General features: G+C 32.6%; 8 protein-coding genes across 12 annotated transcripts; 4 read left to right on the forward strand and 4 right to left on the reverse strand.

Moving 5' to 3' along the window:
• Window positions 1-105: 105 nt before the first annotated feature.
• On the reverse strand, window positions 106-3,038 carry LOC128386646 (poly(U)-binding-splicing factor half pint-like). Of its 4 annotated transcripts, none has more exons than XM_053345708.1 (5): window positions 2,831-3,038; window positions 2,364-2,424; window positions 1,513-2,259; window positions 563-1,447; window positions 106-492 (listed from the first exon to the last, which is right to left on the reverse strand). In XM_053345708.1, exons 3-5 carry the CDS (start codon window positions 2,105-2,107, stop codon window positions 383-385), a joined length of 1,590 nt encoding a protein of 529 aa, XP_053201683.1. In that variant the 5' UTR covers window positions 2,108-2,259; window positions 2,364-2,424; window positions 2,831-3,038; the 3' UTR covers window positions 106-382. The 4 variants fall into 4 exon arrangements, with proteins under 4 accessions (XP_053201683.1, XP_053201682.1, XP_053201681.1 ...); XM_053345707.1 differs by having other exon boundaries at window positions 1,513-2,232; window positions 2,314-2,424; XM_053345706.1 differs by having other exon boundaries at window positions 1,513-2,424.
• A 102-nt stretch (window positions 3,039-3,140) lies between these two features.
• LOC128386649 (E3 ubiquitin-protein transferase MAEA-like) lies at window positions 3,141-4,957 on the forward strand. Its single transcript, XM_053345711.1, has 2 exons — window positions 3,141-3,294; window positions 3,509-4,957. Exon 2 carries the CDS (start codon window positions 3,516-3,518, stop codon window positions 4,713-4,715), a length of 1,200 nt encoding a protein of 399 aa, XP_053201686.1. The 5' UTR covers window positions 3,141-3,294; window positions 3,509-3,515; the 3' UTR covers window positions 4,716-4,957.
• Window positions 4,958-5,254: 297 nt separating this feature from the next.
• Window positions 5,255-6,077, reverse strand: LOC128386654 (GATA-binding factor A-like). The gene has a single exon (XM_053345715.1). The coding sequence runs from the start codon at window positions 6,075-6,077 to the stop codon at window positions 5,460-5,462; it is 618 nt and encodes a 205-aa protein (XP_053201690.1). The 3' UTR covers window positions 5,255-5,459.
• On the reverse strand, window positions 6,028-9,203 carry LOC128386653 (CAR1 transcription factor-like). The gene is made up of 6 exons (XM_053345714.1): window positions 8,899-9,203; window positions 7,911-8,019; window positions 7,036-7,497; window positions 6,664-6,879; window positions 6,251-6,478; window positions 6,028-6,161 (listed from the first exon to the last, which is right to left on the reverse strand). Exons 3-6 carry the CDS (start codon window positions 7,253-7,255, stop codon window positions 6,028-6,030), a joined length of 798 nt encoding a protein of 265 aa, XP_053201689.1. The 5' UTR covers window positions 7,256-7,497; window positions 7,911-8,019; window positions 8,899-9,203.
• A 740-nt stretch (window positions 9,204-9,943) lies between these two features.
• On the forward strand, window positions 9,944-13,283 carry LOC128386648 (C-terminal-binding protein-like). Its single transcript, XM_053345710.1, has 6 exons — window positions 9,944-10,147; window positions 10,410-10,712; window positions 10,969-11,175; window positions 11,293-11,517; window positions 11,609-11,740; window positions 11,883-13,283. The coding sequence occupies exons 1-6, from the start codon at window positions 10,132-10,134 to the stop codon at window positions 12,242-12,244; spliced, it is 1,245 nt and encodes a 414-aa protein (XP_053201685.1). The 5' UTR covers window positions 9,944-10,131; the 3' UTR covers window positions 12,245-13,283.
• Window positions 13,284-14,133: 850 nt separating this feature from the next.
• LOC128386691 (max-like protein X) lies at window positions 14,134-15,404 on the forward strand. 2 transcript variants are annotated; one of them, XM_053345758.1, is made up of 3 exons: window positions 14,134-14,291; window positions 14,411-14,769; window positions 14,857-15,404. In XM_053345758.1, exons 2-3 carry the CDS (start codon window positions 14,467-14,469, stop codon window positions 15,166-15,168), a joined length of 615 nt encoding a protein of 204 aa, XP_053201733.1. In that variant the 5' UTR covers window positions 14,134-14,291; window positions 14,411-14,466; the 3' UTR covers window positions 15,169-15,404. The 2 variants fall into 2 exon arrangements, with proteins under 2 accessions (XP_053201733.1, XP_053201734.1); XM_053345759.1 differs by having other exon boundaries at window positions 14,155-14,291; window positions 14,463-14,769.
• Window positions 15,405-15,826: 422 nt separating this feature from the next.
• LOC128386695 (synaptobrevin-1-like) lies at window positions 15,827-16,771 on the forward strand. Its single transcript, XM_053345763.1, has 2 exons — window positions 15,827-15,969; window positions 16,256-16,771. Coding segments are annotated over exons 1-2 (330 nt in total). The 5' UTR covers window positions 15,827-15,967; the 3' UTR covers window positions 16,584-16,771.
• Window positions 16,772-16,918: 147 nt separating this feature from the next.
• On the reverse strand, window positions 16,919-18,727 carry LOC128386689 (39S ribosomal protein L28, mitochondrial-like). The gene is made up of 6 exons (XM_053345755.1): window positions 18,380-18,727; window positions 18,153-18,284; window positions 17,801-18,086; window positions 17,481-17,607; window positions 17,336-17,372; window positions 16,919-17,234 (listed from the first exon to the last, which is right to left on the reverse strand). The coding sequence occupies exons 1-6, from the start codon at window positions 18,568-18,570 to the stop codon at window positions 17,183-17,185; spliced, it is 825 nt and encodes a 274-aa protein (XP_053201730.1). The 5' UTR covers window positions 18,571-18,727; the 3' UTR covers window positions 16,919-17,182.
• Between the last annotated feature and the right edge of the window lie 247 nt (window positions 18,728-18,974).

An 18,974-nucleotide genomic window follows, 5' to 3' on the forward strand; every position in this document is an offset into this window, starting at 1 on the left:
TTTAAGCCTTAAGCTGTTGTGTTGCTTTCCGGTTTCACTTTCTGTCATCATAATTATCATCGAATCTTTTTTTTTTGTTGAATAATTTCTTCCGTCTTTTCAGCATTTTTTTTTCAATAAGTAAAATATTTAATAGGTAGAGATTGAGACAAACACGACGATTGTTGTTGATGATGAGGTTGATTTAGTTATTTAAACCGTTTCGATTTGGCTTTTGGCTTTTTGTGTGAGTGAGTGTATGTGTGTGTGTTTGTGTGGTTGTGTGGTTGTGTTTGTATTTTGTAGTTGTTTATGAGAAAAGCGGGAGAGAGAGAAAGATAAATCTTCTTTTTTTCGGGTAATCGTGGAGATGAATTAAATATTATAAATTAAATCACATGCATTAACCAGAGAGATCTTTTTCATCGTATAGAGTTTGATCGTAAATTTCGGCTTTCACAATTCGGCCTCCGAAAAATCTTCCATTTAATGAATCACGAGCTTTTATGGCTTCTGTTGAGTGAATTAAAAAAAGAGTAAATTATTACTTTAGTGTTAAATTGGTGATTAATTTTTCTCTTACCTTGACTGTTACTGAATTCAACGAATATTTTGACAATCACTTCGGCATCATCATCCTCTGACTGTTTTTCTTCATAAATGATAACACGATTAACTGAGCCAAATTTACCACATTCATCGGTCACTTCAGATTCTAATGCATCGTCAATATCTTCTACTCCGACCATGTTTCGTAAAACGACAACTCGAGACTCTGTTTTTCGCATCAATTTTTGCATCAACATTTGTCGAGCATTAGATCCTTTGATTACAACGTTCTCTTGCTGCTGTAAGGTTTGTGGCTCTTCTCCGGGGTTACTTTCTTTAGCTTCGATTTCTTTGGAAGCAGCGAGTGCTGAAGCTTTTTCTTGAGCGGCTGCAAGTCCACTTACAACCACCTTATTTACTAAATCATTGGTGTTTGATGCTGAGGAGTTATTGTTATTGGTACTATTATTAAGTGTAATTGTTGATAATGGTGTTGTTATTGTGCTATTTGGTGAAACTGTAGTAGTAGTTTGTTGAGTCACTATTGGGATTGAGAGAGTTGAGATGAGAGTTGGGGCTGGATTTACTGTCACACCGGTGATGATTCCTGGTGCATTTGCGGCTAATACGGGTTGTACTTGTGTCGCTGCTAAAGCCATCAAACTCGTTGAGCCACCAATATTTAAAGATGTAGGAAGTGATAAACCGGTAGCAGGAATGGCTGTTACTCCTTCGATTAAAGGAGAGGTTCCAGAAGATGAATTGGTTACCGGCGATATACCTGTTGCCTCCATGGCTTGGATTTTGGCAGTTGCTGCCGCGGCTGCGACTGCTGCAGCAGTTGGCATCGTACTAGGAGCAGTGGGTCCATCTAAACAGTTCGGTGGAGTGATTGCTCGTCCAACACGAAGATATTGACCTGAAATAGAGAGATAAAAGATTCATTAAAGTTATTATTGAATAAGATAAGATGAAGCAAATTACCTCCTAAATCAAATAAATTCATTGATGTGATCGCATCACTTGTTGCTTGATCCGTTTCGTATTCAATGAAACCATAGCCCTTGTGTTTTCCGGGATACTGAGATTGAGCTAATTTACAAATTTTGATTTTACCAAAAGCTTCAAAAACTGATTGAATATCTTGTTCAGTTAAATCCTGATGAATAGAAGCAACATAAACACGATTAAACTTTTTGGCTTCATTGGTGATCTGTTCAATTATCGGCGCTGCTTGTGGCATATTACTAGGTCTTCCTACTTTGATGTTTCGACCACCAATCATGACACCATTCATTTGATCTAAAGCTAACTGAGCAGCTTCCGGTAATTCATATTCAACAAATGCAAACCCTTTATGCTTCTGAGTTAAAGGGTCCCAAGACATGTTAATTGACTTAATGGGGCCGAAAGGTAAAAATGCTTGTCGAACAGTATCCTCTTTAAGCTCAAAACTAATACTTCCAACATAAACACGGCACATAAGCACCAAAGCTTGATGCCGCTGTAGTGATTTTTGCTGTTGTTGTTGGTGGGCTATGGTTTGTTTGACAAGAACACTCTTAATGCTTTGCTCCATGGCATATTTTTTGGCTTTGGTGATGGACTCATATTGTTCCGGTGTAAGTTTAACCAATCCAGCTTGAATTGCTGAAGCTCGAAGGGCACCAGGACCACATATCAATGTACCAGTTTGTTGAACAGCTGACAAATCAGGAGAAGAAGCATCATCTGTTTAATAAAGAAGCAAATATGATTAGAATTTAAAGCAATTAGTTTTTTTACCATATTATGTGAAAACAAAAAAAAGTATAGAGAGAGAAGAGCTGAGAGACATCGTCAGAGAGTTGATCGGCTTCCCAATGGTTATGTGACTATCACAGGCTGTAGGTTTTTCTGTTGCATCGAAAATGGATCACACAGAGAAATGGATGTCGATGAGTAAAAATAAAAAGAGAAAAAAGAGAAAAAGAGAAGAAAAAAGAGAAAAAGAAGGTAAAAAAGGGAAAAAGTAAGAAAAGGGAAGTAGAGATGATGAGGATAAAAGAGGCAGAGGTAATAAAGAGAGAAAAAGATGGAAAGTGATGAGAGAGAATAAAAAAGAGATAGAAAGGTAAAAGAAAGAGAGAGAGAAAAGGGGAGAAAGGAAAAAAAAGAGAACAGAAAAAGAGAAAAATATTCTATGAAATACTCTAATGATAATATAAATTTATAATAATATAATTAAATATGGCAATAAATATGAATTTGAAAATTGTTAAAATTAATTAAAAATAGATAAAGATTCAGGCTCAGTACGGACCATCTTGGTTAATGTTGTTGACTCCGTTATCCATGTTGTCTTTTCAATTTGGACCAATAACACAATAAAATAATAATTTGACTAAATGTTGATTTAACTTAATAATTAAATAAATAAACAGTCACTAAGATAAGAGATAAATTAAATTAATTAATTACCATTGATAAAATTAATCGATGAAAATAAATTGAAAAAAGGAACAGAAAATTTTTTTAAAAAATTCTCATTCACATTCACATTTCTAGAGAAAATCTGATGTTTCTTTTTTTCTTTTCCAGAGGGAGACACTTCTTTGTTTTGATTCTTCCTTCATTCTAACAAAGGTTCAGTTTTTTTCTCTGTCCCTTAATTAAAACAACTTGGAAATTGAATTAAATTTAATTTCTTGTATTTTCTTTTAATTATCTGTGATTAAGTACTTCCTGAAGCTCCATTTAGTGGCTAAGAAAAGCTATTTTTTACAGGTAATGTTAGCATTTTCTTCGGATGAGAAAAGGTTGTTGCTGAGTTTACAGTTTTACTATTTTTTCAAATGATAATTTGACTGTTTGTTGTGATTTTATTTTCTTTTAATGATTATATTTTTTATCTTCTCTATTACGTCTTTCTTTTCTTTCATTTTATTCTTGCTTTATATTAACATGTGGCTTTGTGTTATTTTTTCTTTTTAACCATTAGATTTACAATGGATTTTGTTATGGAAAATCAAGACATTAAGAGCCTTGAACACCCCACCCTCAAGGTACCTTATGAGATTTTGAATAAAAAATTCCGTGGAGCTCAGAAAACTATCGACCGTGAGGTTTGTCATGTTCAAAGTTGTGTTAACACTTTGGAAAAAGCTGTTCTTGGTCAAGGGTCCAGTTTACCTACAGTGAGTACCATTACCGATCTCTTGTCTGGTGTGGTTGAGAAATTGACTGTTCTCAAGCGTAAAGCTAAGGAAAGCATAATGGATGAATTGGAAGCTGCCAAATGTTGTAAACGTCGATTAGATCATCTTAAAGAATATTGTAATCCACGAACAACCGAAGCTTCCATCAATCAATGGAAAAAACGTCGATTGGACCGAATGCTTGTAGAACATTTTTTAAGATCTGGCTATTATGATTCAGCGATCAAATTAGCTGTTCATTCCAATATTGAACATTTGACGAATATCGATTTATTCCTAGTTTCCCGACAAGTGGAAGAATCTCTTTTACGCAAAGAAACTGGACAATGTCTATCCTGGTGTCATGACAATAAGTCAAAACTTCGCAAAATCAAAAGTCCTTTAGAATTTAATCTTCGACAACAAGAGTTTATTGAATTTATTAGACAGAACAAGCGAATTGAAGCCATCAAACATGCTCGAAAATACTTGAGCTGTGTGGAAGGTGATCAAAAGGTTGATCTACAACATGTAATGGGCTTATTAGCTTTCAATCCAGATACCGAAGTTGAACCCTACAAGTCTCTTTTTGATGAAACCCGATGGTCAAGTTTAGTTGAACAATTTCGTTTGGCTAATTTTAAATTGTATCAACTGAGTCCAACCTCTGTTTTTGCAATAACACTTCAATCAGGTCTTTCAGCTCTAAAAACACCTCAATGTTACAGTAAAGATACGGAAAAAAATCCCGATTGTCCCGTTTGCTCAGATCTCCTTAACCAATTGGCCATACCACTTCCCTGTTCCCATTGTTCACAATCTCGTTTAGTTTGTCACATCTCTGGTCAACCATTGAATGAACATAATCATCCAATGGTCCTTCCTAACGGAAATGTCTACGGGGAACTATCACTCAAACAAATGGCCATAGAAAATGGTGGTAAAATAATATGTCCACGAAGTAAAGAGGTTTACGATTTAAAAGATGCTGAAAAAGTGTACGTAATGTAATCAAAAACATCAACACCACAAAATGATACACAACAATATCAACAACAACAACCACACACACACACACATTACAATAATTATAATCAACCCAAAATCTATAGATAAAACCAACAGACAAACAAAAGATATACAAATCAACAATGGCCATCATACACATTTCAAAATATTCATCAATTATAAACAAAATTAAATTCTCATCTCAATAACCAAACAGAAAAAAAAATAAACGCAAAGGTTAATAATATCTTAGTGTCACATTCATTTTGATTACAATTGTTTTAGAACAAAAAAAAATGTAAATACAATAATATAAATCTCGGATAATCGAATTGAACTTTTTCGTTTATTTCAAATCGAAATGATTTTGTTTTCTCTTCCTTTTTAAATCCTTTGTGAAAATAAAACCGAGAGAATTATTTTAATTTCTTTTCTCGTCTAATTAACACTAATCAGGCACATTCGAGACAATTTTCAAGTTGATTGACACTCCAAATATGAAAAACTAATTTTACAATAAGAAAAAAAGTAAACATGATGAGTCGAGCAAAAGAAATTAGATTTTTTTCAATGGTTCCACTCCAAATAATGATTATATTGATTAGTTATTAATGAGAAAAAAATGTTTTGAAACAAATGACAAAATTAGATGAACGATTATCGATTCTGATTGTTGCCGTTCTAGTTTCATCTGACGGAATTGACAACTTGCTAAGGCGCAGAAAGTTAATTGTTTCGTCGATTTGGTTAATCATCGAGTGAAGTCAAAGATTGTATTACACTTGTGTGCATGACGATCATCGGTGGCTGAATGTGGGGATTATTTGATGATGGATTAACTAATTGATTCTGTTGTTGTTGTTGTTGTTGTTGTTGATGCATTAATTGAGATTGTGAGGCTTGAACTAATTGTGATTGTAAGGATTGGTGAGGGTTTTGAATTTGTTGCTGTTGCTGTTGTTGTTGGTGTTGTTGTTGCTGCTGTTGATGGTGATGATGATTATTTGCTTGATTAACTAATCCATTTGTTGATTGGATTGTGTTAGTTGATCCTGCTGGATTTTTCGGTCGACGTTTTCGCGTTTGAATGCCGTCTTTTTTCATCGTCATCGGACGTGGGACACCGTGTAATTTAAAGTAAAGGCCACAAGCATTGCAAACGGGCGCACCTTCAATATTACGCCTCCAAAGAGTTGTTTGTCCAGTGCCACAGTTTGAGCACGATAATCCGGCCCGACGATTATTGGGAATCTTTTTGTGTGGTTTAATTGGTGGTCGATTCATACCATTTATCTTTGAGTAAAGACCACAAGCGTTACACAAATAATGACCTGTTCCATCTCGACGCCATAAAGGTGTTGACATCGCTCCACATTAACACATTCCCGTGCTTCCCGTATTCATATTCAGCTGGTAATTGACTTCGATAACATGGCGCTGAGACTAAAACTGCAAAGGTATAAGAGAAGATGAGAATTTGATTAAATTGGTTCATTTGGAAACTAAATTGGATGGAGAGAAAACAACAATTAACATACTGTGATAATTTGATGGATTGTGATTAATAGATTCCGAAAGCTGATTATCTGTACCATTCCCATTAGATGAAGTTGATCCTCCGTACGAATCGGGTGAAGTAAAATATGGGACTAAATTTCCGCCAATAATATTTTTCTCATTTCCGTTATCACCAGAGTGTCCCGTAGGTAAGGTAGACATAGAATGGCCTGTTGGCCCTTGAACAACGTAACTATATTGAAATCCCGCTACAATCGAGGATTAAGATAAAGGGGAAAAACATCACCAAGGAAGATGAACAATTAAACAAACCGAACAATTAAACATCGTTCAAATCTTTTGTTCATTGTGTTTCAAACACTTAACCAAATGATTGTTTCATTTGATTGAACGGAATGAGTTTCAATGATTGCGGAGCAAAAAGATCACATACCTAAAGATTGAACTGGTACATAAGGAACTTCGGGATTAAGTGATGAACGGGAAGAAGGAATCAAGTCCATGTTGATATTATTATTCTGTTGTTGTTGTTGTTGTTGTGATTTCTTATTATCCTCATCGTTGGACTGATTTGGTTGTTGAGTTGAATAAAACTCCTCTTGTTTCAATCCTTGGTCCGAATGAACAACATATTGATCTTTGGTGATTTCTGGACACACGAAACAAGAGAGAAAACGTAATTAAAAGTAAAGATGAGAAAAGGAAGAGAAAAAAACACCACAGATAAATGATATAGAAATGAATTCGTTGGACAATCAGAATCATTTCGATTTTCACTTAATCACAAGTTGAAACAATTTCTTACCAATCTTGGGATTTTCAATCATGTTTGATTTAGATGGTGAAATTGAAGTGGTTATATTTGAGGACGATGATGATGATGATGATGAAGTTAACTGATTAGTGGCATTTGAATCGGCGGTCATCTTATTTTTTAGACTATCATTGTGGGCCGAGTCGATTGGCGATTCCTTACCTGCCATTATTATTTCTTGTTTAACGTTCAAATACTTTTGGCTTAGCATTTGGTACGCGATGGCGATGCTGATGATGATGAGATTGTGACAATAAATTGTTACTGAATCTCAGAGTTTTTTCTCCCTCTTTCTCACTCATTTTCATTCTCTCTCTCTCTCTCTTCTTTTTCCATTTTCTTTCTTTTCCCTTGTCTCCCATTGGTTCGAAGTTATCAGAAAAAACTTTGGATCTATTTACTCTGCTAATCCGATTCTATGGTAACAAAGTGATAAAAAGTCAAGTACTTTCTCTGTAAAGAAATAATCATAAAGTTTGTTTTTTGGTTAGACTCATAATATTAATTATTAGAAAGAATAAGAGGAAGATGATGAAGACGATGATGAGAATGAGAAAGAGGAGGTTGGATAGGTGATGGAGGTGGAGAAGAAGAAGAAGAAAAGTAAAGATGAAGCCTGAATTCACCCTTCATCATCTTCTTCATCTCTTCATCCTCTTTGTTTTTCTTCATCATCGTCATCATCATTTAGCATCATAATTAGGAATCATCCAAGAGAAATGATTCCTAATTGTGTAATGCTAATAATGTTATTAATAAGGTGTTTTAACCAAATTATGATCAAAGTCATTACAATCAGGTAATTTCATCTTCTCCATCATCATCATCATCTCATCATCCTTACAGTTTCATTCAAAGTCACTTACATTTTTGCCTCCTCGTGATTTATTTTACTTTTTTTTTACATTTAATTGCGTCAATTGTTGTCAATAATAATATTCATCATCATCATTAAGGCTGATTAATTTATAGACACTATTAATACACAGGAATTAAGAGAGAAACTCAATTAGAAAGGGAGAAAATTAAATTAATAACAATTGTAACAATTAACTTCATAACAACAACAACACACGAAAAAAAGGCGTAACTGATAATTTTAATCAACAACAATTATCTAATTCTAATTAGTATTATTAAATTATCTCTTTTTTTTTCATTCATTTATCTCTTGAAATTTATTCTCAACTTTAATCAGTAATTGATTGATGTTGTTGATTTGTTAATTAAAACTACAGGTAACTCACAGAAAATTGTGTGATACTAAAATTTAGTTTTAGTTTAGTTGATTAACTTTCTCACAATCGTCTAAACAATTAATATAATTGGTAAATAGTAACATTTTTCTTAACTAACTGTAAGAACATGATTATCTTCATCTCTTTCTATCTTCACAGTGATTATTGATTAGACAATAGATTTCATCTAATTATTACACTTAGTTTGATTTGTATCATTATCTTAAAAATGATTATCATACATAAACGTGATCAAATTTGATTAAGGTCTACAACAGGTAAATCTTATCATTACCATGATATTGATTGACATAATGTTTTGTTGTCTATCACTAATCAGTGAAAAAAAGTAAAAGAAACTGATTAAAAAATAGATGAGATTAAATATCTTCAATTGATTAACTTTTAATCATCTGATATAAGTTAATATTAGTTAAAAAAGAAAAGGATAAAGTTAATTATAACAAATTAAGCTAATCTAAGGTTAATAACAATTGAAATGCTGGATAAGTTTTATAATAAGTTGATCAACAATTTGTCTTCACATTGTATTGGTCTTAGATTTTGAAAATTGATTGCTCATTGATAGGATTACTTAATTAAGTGAGTACTTTACCTTCAGGGAGGATCAATTACTTTGTTACAATTAATTTTATCATCCAGGTAACCACAAGAATGAAGATGAAGAAAAGTTAATGGATGATAAATGGAGAGAGAGAGAGAGAGAGAGATTGAGTGATATTCGTCATTTGTCTTCCTCTTCATCTCCATCATCCATTATTATGATTATACTTAACATGATGATTTCCATCACCATCAAGGTTAAATGAGTAAAAGATGAAATAATAATAAAACGAAAATAAGATCAACAAATTGTTTGAAAGAGCGAAATCACTTTGAGGGTAACAAAATTAAGCAAATAGATGTTGATTTGTATGTGTAACAATCAGAGTAAACAGAAAGTTGTGGGTAAAGGTGAGAGAGAAAAGTTAACCTTTGACACTAAACGAGAAAAGAAACAAACAGATGAACAAATGTCAACAAACATTTCATTTGTTTTTCTTTAAGTAAATTAATTAATCATAATTTTTTTTTCTCTCTTTTTTTTTCTTTCAAATTGACACTTTTCAAACTTCAACCAATACAATTACTCTCATCATTTCAACCATTCACCTCTAAGAGTGTAAATACAAATGTTCATCTTTCATCATTATAACTTTAATGTCTTCTTAATTTTCACTAATTCTTTCATCATTTTATAAATTCAGTTGGAAAAGAATTACAATTAACAATTTAAATTCCAATCGACCGTATAAACTTTTCTGTTCATGGAAAACAATTGTAAATGTTCAGTCTAAGAAATGAGAATTCTCTTTGAAAGAACAGACATCCCAAACCGAAAAAGATAAATAGTAGTGAATAAATTGTTGAATTATCAACGATTTTAATTGTAAAAATTAAAAGAAAAAGTGTTAATTGTTAATCGAAAAGAGAAAAAAGAGCGACTGTCGCCACCTGGCGAATGAACTTCGATGTTCCATTTGAATTTGGCGCTTTTCGTTTACGACAAAAAAGTTCTCAGTTCGCATGACCGCATTTGGGCGTATCAAAATGGCGCTTTTAACCGAGTCTTTCTTGCAGTTTCTTTTGTGGCGATTTCTCTTTCTTTCTCTCTCTCTCTAGGTTTTTTTTTCTCATTTTTATCATCACATTTGACTCTGTTTTTTTTGTGTCTCGGTCTCACTCTCTCACTCTCTCTCATCATCATCATCATCATCATCAGCATCTTCTTCTTCCTCATAATCGTCTTTGTTAATAAATAAATAACAATCATAATTTAGTTATAAATATGATCAAGAGAAAAGGTAAGTCCTATTTTTCTTTGTCATCAATCACTTGGTGCTGAGGTGGTTTTAAAATATTTTCACTAATTGATATCTTTTCTCCCTTCCTATGTCCTTTTATTCTTATGATATTAATTCTTTTGTCTGCTTCTTCTTCTTTCTCTTGCTTCTCTTTTATCTCTCTTCCTCTTTCTCGTTTGTCTTTTCTTCCCTGTCATCATCTCTATTCCCTCTTTCTCTATCTCTTTCTCTTTATCTCTCCCCTGTGTAACATGATTTACAGTCGGAGGCAGAGGTCCCATCTCAAATGGACCAATGCATACCAGACCACTGGTTGCCCTCTTGGATGGACGGGACTGCTCAGTTGAGATGCCAATATTGAAAGATGTAGCAACCGTTGCCTTTTGTGATGCCCAATCAACCCAAGAGATTCATGAGAAAGTGTTGAATGAAGCTGTTGGAGCCCTTATGTGGCATACAATTACACTAACTAAAGACGATCTCGATAAATTTAAGGCTCTCCGTATTATTGTTAGGATCGGTTCAGGAGTTGATAATGTTGATATTAAAGCGGCCGGAGAATTAGGTAAATATTACCTTCTTTACATTTTATCATTTGCAATGCTCATCATTTTATGCTTTCAACCCGTAAAGAAGCATCATTTTATCTTGCATTCTTTTCTAGTATGAGTTCTCATTGTCTTAGCTCTTCCCTATATCTATTTTTCTCTGCTGTCATTGGATCTTTCAAGCTTAAATATTTACAATTTTCTATTTTTTTCTTAACCGGCTTATTTAATTTGCGCTTTATTTTAATTGTTATTGTTTTTTTTCATTCGTAGGTATTGCTGTTTGCAATGTTCCTGGTTATGGTGTGGAAGAAGTAGCAGATGCAACCCTTTGTTTAATACTGAACTTGTATAGAAGGACATATTGGTTAGCAAACGCGGTTCGAGAGGGTAAAAAATTTCAAGGACCCGAACAAATTCGTGAAGCCGCAGCAGGCTGCGCTCGGATCCGCGGTGATACTTTAGGAATTGTTGGATTAGGTATGTATTTATCTTTTTTAGCCTAAACTGTCTGTTTTGGGTTTACAGCTCAATTTGATAAATTCCCTCCAACCTGGTTCCATCTCTAATTCTTCATAATTATATTGTTCTCTTTAGGTCGAATCGGTACTGCTGTTGCCCTCAGAGCTAAAGCGTTCGGATTTAATGTTATATTTTATGATCCTTATTTGCCGGATGGTATTGAAAAATCTTTGGGACTTACTCGAGTCTACACTTTGCAAGACTTGCTTTATCAAAGCGATTGTGTTTCTCTTCATTGCACTCTAAATGAACACAATCACCATCTAATTAACGAATTTACCATTAAACAGATGCGGCCTGGTAAGTTGTCTCTACTTTGACATTAAGTCAAATGAACCAACTTGTCATTTTATTTACCAATATTGCTCATTTAAACTTTTATTTTATTCAGGTGCCTTCCTGGTCAACACAGCACGTGGTGGCTTAGTTGATGAGAACGCATTGGCTGCCGCTTTAAAAGATGGAAGAATTAGAGCTGCCGGTCTTGATGTTCAGGAGAATGAACCTTACAGTCCAATGAGCGGTAAGTTTACTATCCCGTTCTTACATGTATTTTTAAATCCTTTTGGTTTTTTTATCATAACAATTGAAATGTATTTTCCCTCTCTTTTCCCTTTTTTTGTGCAAACAATATTTAATGAAAACAACAAAATTCAAAATTTCAGGACCACTCAAGGACGCACCAAACTTGATAATTACACCCCATGCAGCGTGGTACAGTGAGGCAAGTTGCACTGAGCTTCGTGAAATGGCTGCAGCTGAGATTAGACGAGCTATAGTTGCACGTATACCAGATTCTCTACGTAATTGTGTTAACAAAGAGTATTTCGTCTCGAGTGCTTACGGAGAAACTTTAAACGGGTCCGCAGGATACAATTTTCATTCAATGGCTCCCCACTCAACCACACTTGACTCCATGCCTAGCGGAGCTCCCGGAGCAGCAGCAGCAGCTCATGCAACCCCTCATTCAACCCTTCAAGAAGCCGTTCAACTAACTCCCAAGCCAGAGAGCTCGGAACTTCATTGAAAGTTATCATCCATATTTGAGAAAATAATCACTCAGAAAACCACCAACAAACAATTTAATACAAACTTCAATACAACCACCAAACAAACAAACAAACAAATAAAATCATAAAGCAAGTTGCAGTTTGGCTCGTATAAAATTGAGATACAACATCACCTCAACCCCTCTCTCCACAAGAAGATAAGAAATACCCACACATCACCTCTACATAAAATACACTTAAAACTTGATAAAAAAATTCAACCAACTGAACCCTTCTCTTCTCAACGAAAAGCAAACTTGTAAAATCAAGGAAAGGTGTGATTGTATCGATACATGGTACCATAACTTCCTCCATTCTCTTAACTGTTCATCTACGGACGACTGTAGGAAAAGTTCAATTTATCAGAATCGATCCTCTTTTATCACTTTGTACTATCTCTCATCCCTTTGCCCAAACTCTTTAACTCTCTCTCTCTCTCTCTATCTCTATCTCTAGCTCCCTTCTTTTCCCATCTTTCTTTCTCTTCTTTTCTCTTCATGTCATTATAATTAATTTGATTAAAAAACGGTATGGTGAACGATTTATACTGGAGACAGACTTGAATATCTTAGGATAGTTTTAATATCATAATGTTTCTTGTAAAGAGGAGTTTAGCTATTGTTAACCAGCAAAACAAATGTCCCAATAGTTAGTAACTTTTGTTTCGTTACCTTTTCTCATCCCAATTAACACCAATTAATCAGCATTCACAAAAAAAAACACAAAAGCAAATTAATTTTGAAGATATGGTTACATGATTCCACTAATATCTCACCTGACCAAAATCATCATCATCTTATCATCTCATCATCCAACAAACAACCAACATCTCAACACCAACAACAAATCAATCCAACCAACAAACAACAAATCAATTGTTATTAAAATTAACCAGAGCACTTCATAGATTTCACTCGATTGAAGTAAAATCAACCAATAATTTATGGTAACAATTAACAATCATCTTTCTTTGCAGTTATCTATGATTAAAAGCAAAGGCTATTTTATCAATGGAAATTAGTTAATTTCTTCTCGGTTAATGAGTTTAGATTATTATTATTATTTTAGTTAATTAATCTTTTTCTTTTTCTAGTTCGATTAAAATCGCGATCACTTAAATGTTTTACTTCGGAATTTACATTTAATTCACTTGGATGATTATGTAATTAACAAATTGTTGGTTTTCGGGTAGCAATTAGTTGATAAAGAAAAGCAACAACCTTAATTACTTTTTATCAACTTGACACTTATCAGTTTATTTGTCTTTGATTACAAATCTAAGATTACATACATTAAGATATTTACTTAACTACTTGTTAGATTATCCAAGTTAATCTATTACTAATTAACTTAATTGATTAACTTTAAGATAAGTAAAAGTGAGCAACTAAAAGTACTAAAAGTTAATCATCTAGAGAGATCAAATCAACTCGTAAGATTAATGAAACGGAGATAATTGATAACTAATGATGATACAATTGATGAATAAGAAAAAAAACAAGATACAAATATTGAATTTTAATTCTTAATTGATTGGCTTTAATTCAACAATTAACTCGTAATCAGAGATTCGGTTAAAACTTTCAAATCATCAGAACTTTTGAAATAAATGTTTCAAATTACGTTGAAATTTTCTCATCTTTCTCTTCATCAAATTACTTACTAAAAATTGATTCTAAATAATTGAAAGTAATCATTTTCAAAGTAGAGACAAAAATGACAATTAATCTGATTGATTAGAAAATTAATTTTTCTAAAGAATAAAAAAGTCATTAGTTAGCCAGCCAGTCGAAGCTCGGCTGGCTAAGATCTCTAAAAATATTCGATCAGATGAATTCACTCTGATTGGTCAATTGTTCTTTCGAACCTGTTGCCATCTGGTGGTAGAAAAGAAAAGAAAACAACCAATGTTTACAAACGTTCTCTCTTTAATTATCGTTAATTAACTAATCTTTAATCTCTAATCACAACAAAGGCCATTTTAATGCCTCTTAAATTGGTTTTCTGTTAATCCGTTTTTTTTGGGTAAGTATGAACGCTATTTACTTTCACTTTTACTCTTTATTTCAAGTTATTGTTTTAAAAAGAAAAAAAATTTTCAATTCTAATTTAAGTTTTTTTTTTGTTCTTTTCTCTCCTCTTAGAGTTTTTGATTTTTTTGCTCTTTTTTTTTCGTTTCTTCTTGTTGTCAACAAGCAACATGATTTCTGCATCTTCTACCCACAATACTGATGCTTCATTAACCACTGATGATGAAGATTCTGACCACAAATCCACCACCAGTTATAAGGAAAGACGCCGAGAGGCTCATACTATGGCTGAACAAAAACGTAGAGATGCAATTAAAAAAGGTTATGAGGAACTTCAATCATTGGTACCAACTTGTGCTCAACAAGATTCTGTTTCAAGTTATAAATTGAGCAAAGCGACGATTCTTCAACGATCAATTGAATATATTCAATATATGCAATCACAGCAGAAAAAAGAGGAAGAGGATTTACAAGTAAGTTTGTTACTAAATTATCTCCAAGGCCTAAGAAATTAACGTTAAGTTTTTCTCTGATTTTATTTTTCTATATTTTGTTTACAGTCTCTTCGTAAAGAGGTTATTGCTTTACAAATAATGAAGGCTAATTATGAGCGTATAGTTAAACACCATCAACAAGCTCAACCTGGACAATCGTGTAATCAAATAAGTGAAGATGTTAAATTTCAAGTTTTCCAAGCAATTTGTGATTCTCTTTTCCAATCATTTGATTCTTCAGTTACAGTTAAAAATTTCGATGAACTTTCTGGTGGTATATTCGGTTGGCTAGAGGAACATTGTAAACCTCTTACCCTTCGTGAAATAATCATCAACGTATTAAAGCAACTTAAAAGTCAAATGATTAACCACCATTAGATGGTCATAATCAACTTTATTTTCAAAATCAAATTGTTACGATTACTTTAAAAACATATACACAAAAAAAGTTTATCATATGATAACAAGGAGAAGATTATTATATTTTATATTTCTCCAAAATTGTTTCTATTAGTATAAAACTTTGTAATACAAGAAGTGAACTTTGTTTTTTAAATTGTTACAAATTAAATTCAAATTAACTGAAATCAATTAAAATATTAAGATTAATGAAACAGAGACAATTGATAACTAATGATGATACAATTGAGGAATAAGAAAAAAAAACAAGATACAAATATTGAATTAAATTCTTAATTGATTGGCTATAATTCAACAATTAACTCGTAATCAGAGATTCGGTTAAAACTTTCAAATCAACAGAACTTTTGAAATAAATGTTTCAAATTACGTTGAAATTTTCTCATCTTTCTCTTCATCAAATTACTTACTAACAAATTGATTCTAAATAATTGAAAGTAATCATTTTCAAAGTAGAGACAAAAATGACAATTAATCTGATTGATTAGAAAATTAATTTTTCTAAAGAATAAAAAAGATTTAAAAAGAATACGAGAAAATAGTTGTTTTATTGTCCACCAGATGTCAGTGATCGTGGAACACAAGTTGACTCAGCAAGTGAATGAATGAAGGGCCTTCGCTTGAGGGGCAGAAATTAAACTTCAAACACTTGACGTTAATTGTTTTTATTTTGTTTAATTGTTTCTTTTATTTTCTGATTAACTTTTTATTTCTTTTTTTACTCTGATTGTGGTTTTACTTTTGTCTTTGTATAAAAATGTGAGTATTTAGTTTTTATCTCCATTGGTTTGTCGATATTCTAATATTTTACCTGTGATCTTTTGTTGCCTCTAAGAAAGCAACAAGTGGAATCACAACCTTCAAACCTTGAAAACTCCCCTTGATGTAAAACTTGTCTGTTAATCTTTCTCATTTTTTTCTATTTCCTTCAATCTTTTCTTTCTTTCTTTCTCTTTTATATGCTCTTTCTTTGTGTGTGGTGATTATTTTCTGTATATGTGTATGTTTTTCTTGTTCTCTCTCCCCCCTCTCTGTGCTATATTAGGTCAACTGGATATGATGGTAACCGATCTGCCGGTGGCGGTGGTGGTGGTGCTCCTGCATCATCTAAACGGCTTCAACAAACTCAAGCTCAGGTGGAAGAGGTTGTCGGTATTATGAAACATAATGTGGAAAAAGTTTTGGAACGGGATCAGAAATTAAGTGAATTGGATAATCGAGCTGATGCCTTGCAACAAGGTGCCTCACAATTTGAACAACAAGCTGGTAAATTAAAGCGTAAACAATGGTGGAGAAACATGAAAATGATGGCCATTTTAGCTGGAATATTTATTGTCTTTCTTATTGTGCTGATCGTTTCATTCACTTCTTAAAAAAAAGGAAAAGTATTAATCTCCCAACAATATCAAATCTCTTTTTGTCAAAGAAACAAAACAAAAACAAAAATTATTCAGAAGTTCATTGTCATCTGAGTAAGCTCAACATTCTGATGATATTACTTTTATGATAATAATAAAACTGAAATTGGTTAAATTTTTTTTTAACTCAAAAAAAGATTAAATCAATTGAAAGACTTTTTAATTGTGAAATGTGAAAAACAACATCAACACAACAACAGACTTAAACACTATCAATCCAACCATGAAATCAAACAATTGAGCTCCTTTTCTGTATAATTGTTGAATGTTAATGAATAATTAATTGTGAATACGGGAAAAATATCGACTCGTTTTTAAGTATAGTTAATATGTGAACAGATACAATTATATAATTACCATGATTCATTTGGTTTACTTCAAATTGTGTTCAACTCAATCACTGACACACCTTTTCCTCTTTACCTTATTCACTTTCTTTCCGATAATCAAATTAACGATTGTTTTTAAACTGAACAAGGTAATAATCATGTAATGAAATCAGGTTTCTATATATAAACAATAACAGAAAAAGAGTTGATGAAATTATTGATGATTCATCTGAGATGAAGTAAACTTTTAGCTCGATCCAATAGACTTTGTGGTTCACTGTGAAGAAGAAGACAATTAAAAGATGGAGATTAGTTAATGATGGTTTAGAGGTTAATTAGATTGAATTGTGATTTTCCTAATGGAAGGGTAATAATTACCTTTTCTGCTCTGGCATTTCCCCACTGGCTTTTAAATCTGTCAACAAGATTAATGGAAACATATTAGATAAGATTCTTAATCTCTGATGATTTTTTTTACTTCACAATCTAACTGTCAATCTTTACAATTAACAGTCTAACTAACCTTCTAGTTTTTTCACTAAATCGTTGATATATTTTACTTTCAATGGTTCTGATTGTTTGTAGGTTGATTCGTGATTCTTTTCAATAGCTTGAGCCCAACTTAACCCAATCCATTCAGCTTCTTCCAACTGTAAATGTACAACATGAGACAAATTAATTGGATATAGTTTCGTGAAAGGACAATGGTGACAATCAAGTGATCATTGACAATGATTGGCAAAAATATACAATCTCATTGTCAATTAAAATACACTGAGGGTTTGATATGCTTGAGTATGATTACAGTTATTATATTACAGGAAATTTGATAGACAAACTTACCGGAATTTTACAATCTTGATATTTATTCTTGACTAATTCAAATTTTTCAGGATCATTTGGATGGAAATCGTTTTTAGCTAATGTTATCAGCATCTTTCGACGAAGCTTAAGAGCCAATTTTGATTGAAGGTCTTGAATTGGTGTCCGAAGGATATAATTATCGAATCCATGAGCCTCGTGAATTAAATTGAGAGCGTGTTTTGTACACACTATACTCAAATAGGTGTCAAGTACTTCACTATAAACGGTTGTCCGGTAGATATTAGGCATCCATACCTTAGCATTTCTATATGATCAGAATAGGAAAGGAAAATTAGTAAGAAAGTGTTGGCAATGGAAATGGAAACTGTACCTGACACCAGAGTCTCTGAACAATTGTCTCTTTGGTAAACTAAAGCCGAAAACTACATCTTCTCCGCCGAGAATAGCTTCGTCAGAAGTTTGTAGCTTTTGAGTGGCAACTGGTAGATCGGGAACTCGTTCACTATTTGGTAAAGAATAAAAAAAAAGAGAAAAAGAAAATAAATAAATAGATAAAATGTAAACATAACTCATAACATGTGAATTTGTTTTTCTTACATTCTTAAGGTTTTCGCATCAGTAAGTTTATAATCCAAAAGGTCACCAGTGGTTGGGTCATCATGAACACGAACCGGTGGTTTAGTAAGTTCCAATCGGTGTTTCAAATAATGTTCAGGAAGACGACGGACATATGGATTTCTCATCCATCCAAGAGGATAAATATTTCTCGTAAAAGCTCCGATATTCATGTTCCCGAATATCAAGTCAAATTATTAACCACTCAAACTGATTAAAAATCAATTCAAATGTAAATAAAGTGATGATTAATTATCAAAAGAAAACAATTTACCACATTAATTGAATTGATAAACAATAACTACAATTGAAAACATGTGAGAGATAAACAAATTCAGTTTAATCCATGAATCGATTAAATTATAAGAGTCGATCTAAAATCGATTTTCGTTTCGTAAAAAAACTTTTCCTTGTTTTTCAAATTTCAATCTAAAGCCACCGATTGATTGTTATTCAAGATTCGAGTTCATAAGTTTAAATAGTCCAATATTTAAATCGATTTTGATAAAAAAAAGTTCAGTGATTAAGTGAGGACAGATCTCGATCTCTTTCACGATCTCAGGCCTACTGGTGCTCT

This window comes from Panonychus citri, unplaced genomic scaffold, assembly GCF_014898815.1.
Source record: "Panonychus citri isolate SS breed McGregor unplaced genomic scaffold, ASM1489881v1 Contig00072, whole genome shotgun sequence".
NCBI lineage: Eukaryota > Metazoa > Arthropoda > Arachnida > Trombidiformes > Tetranychidae > Panonychus > Panonychus citri.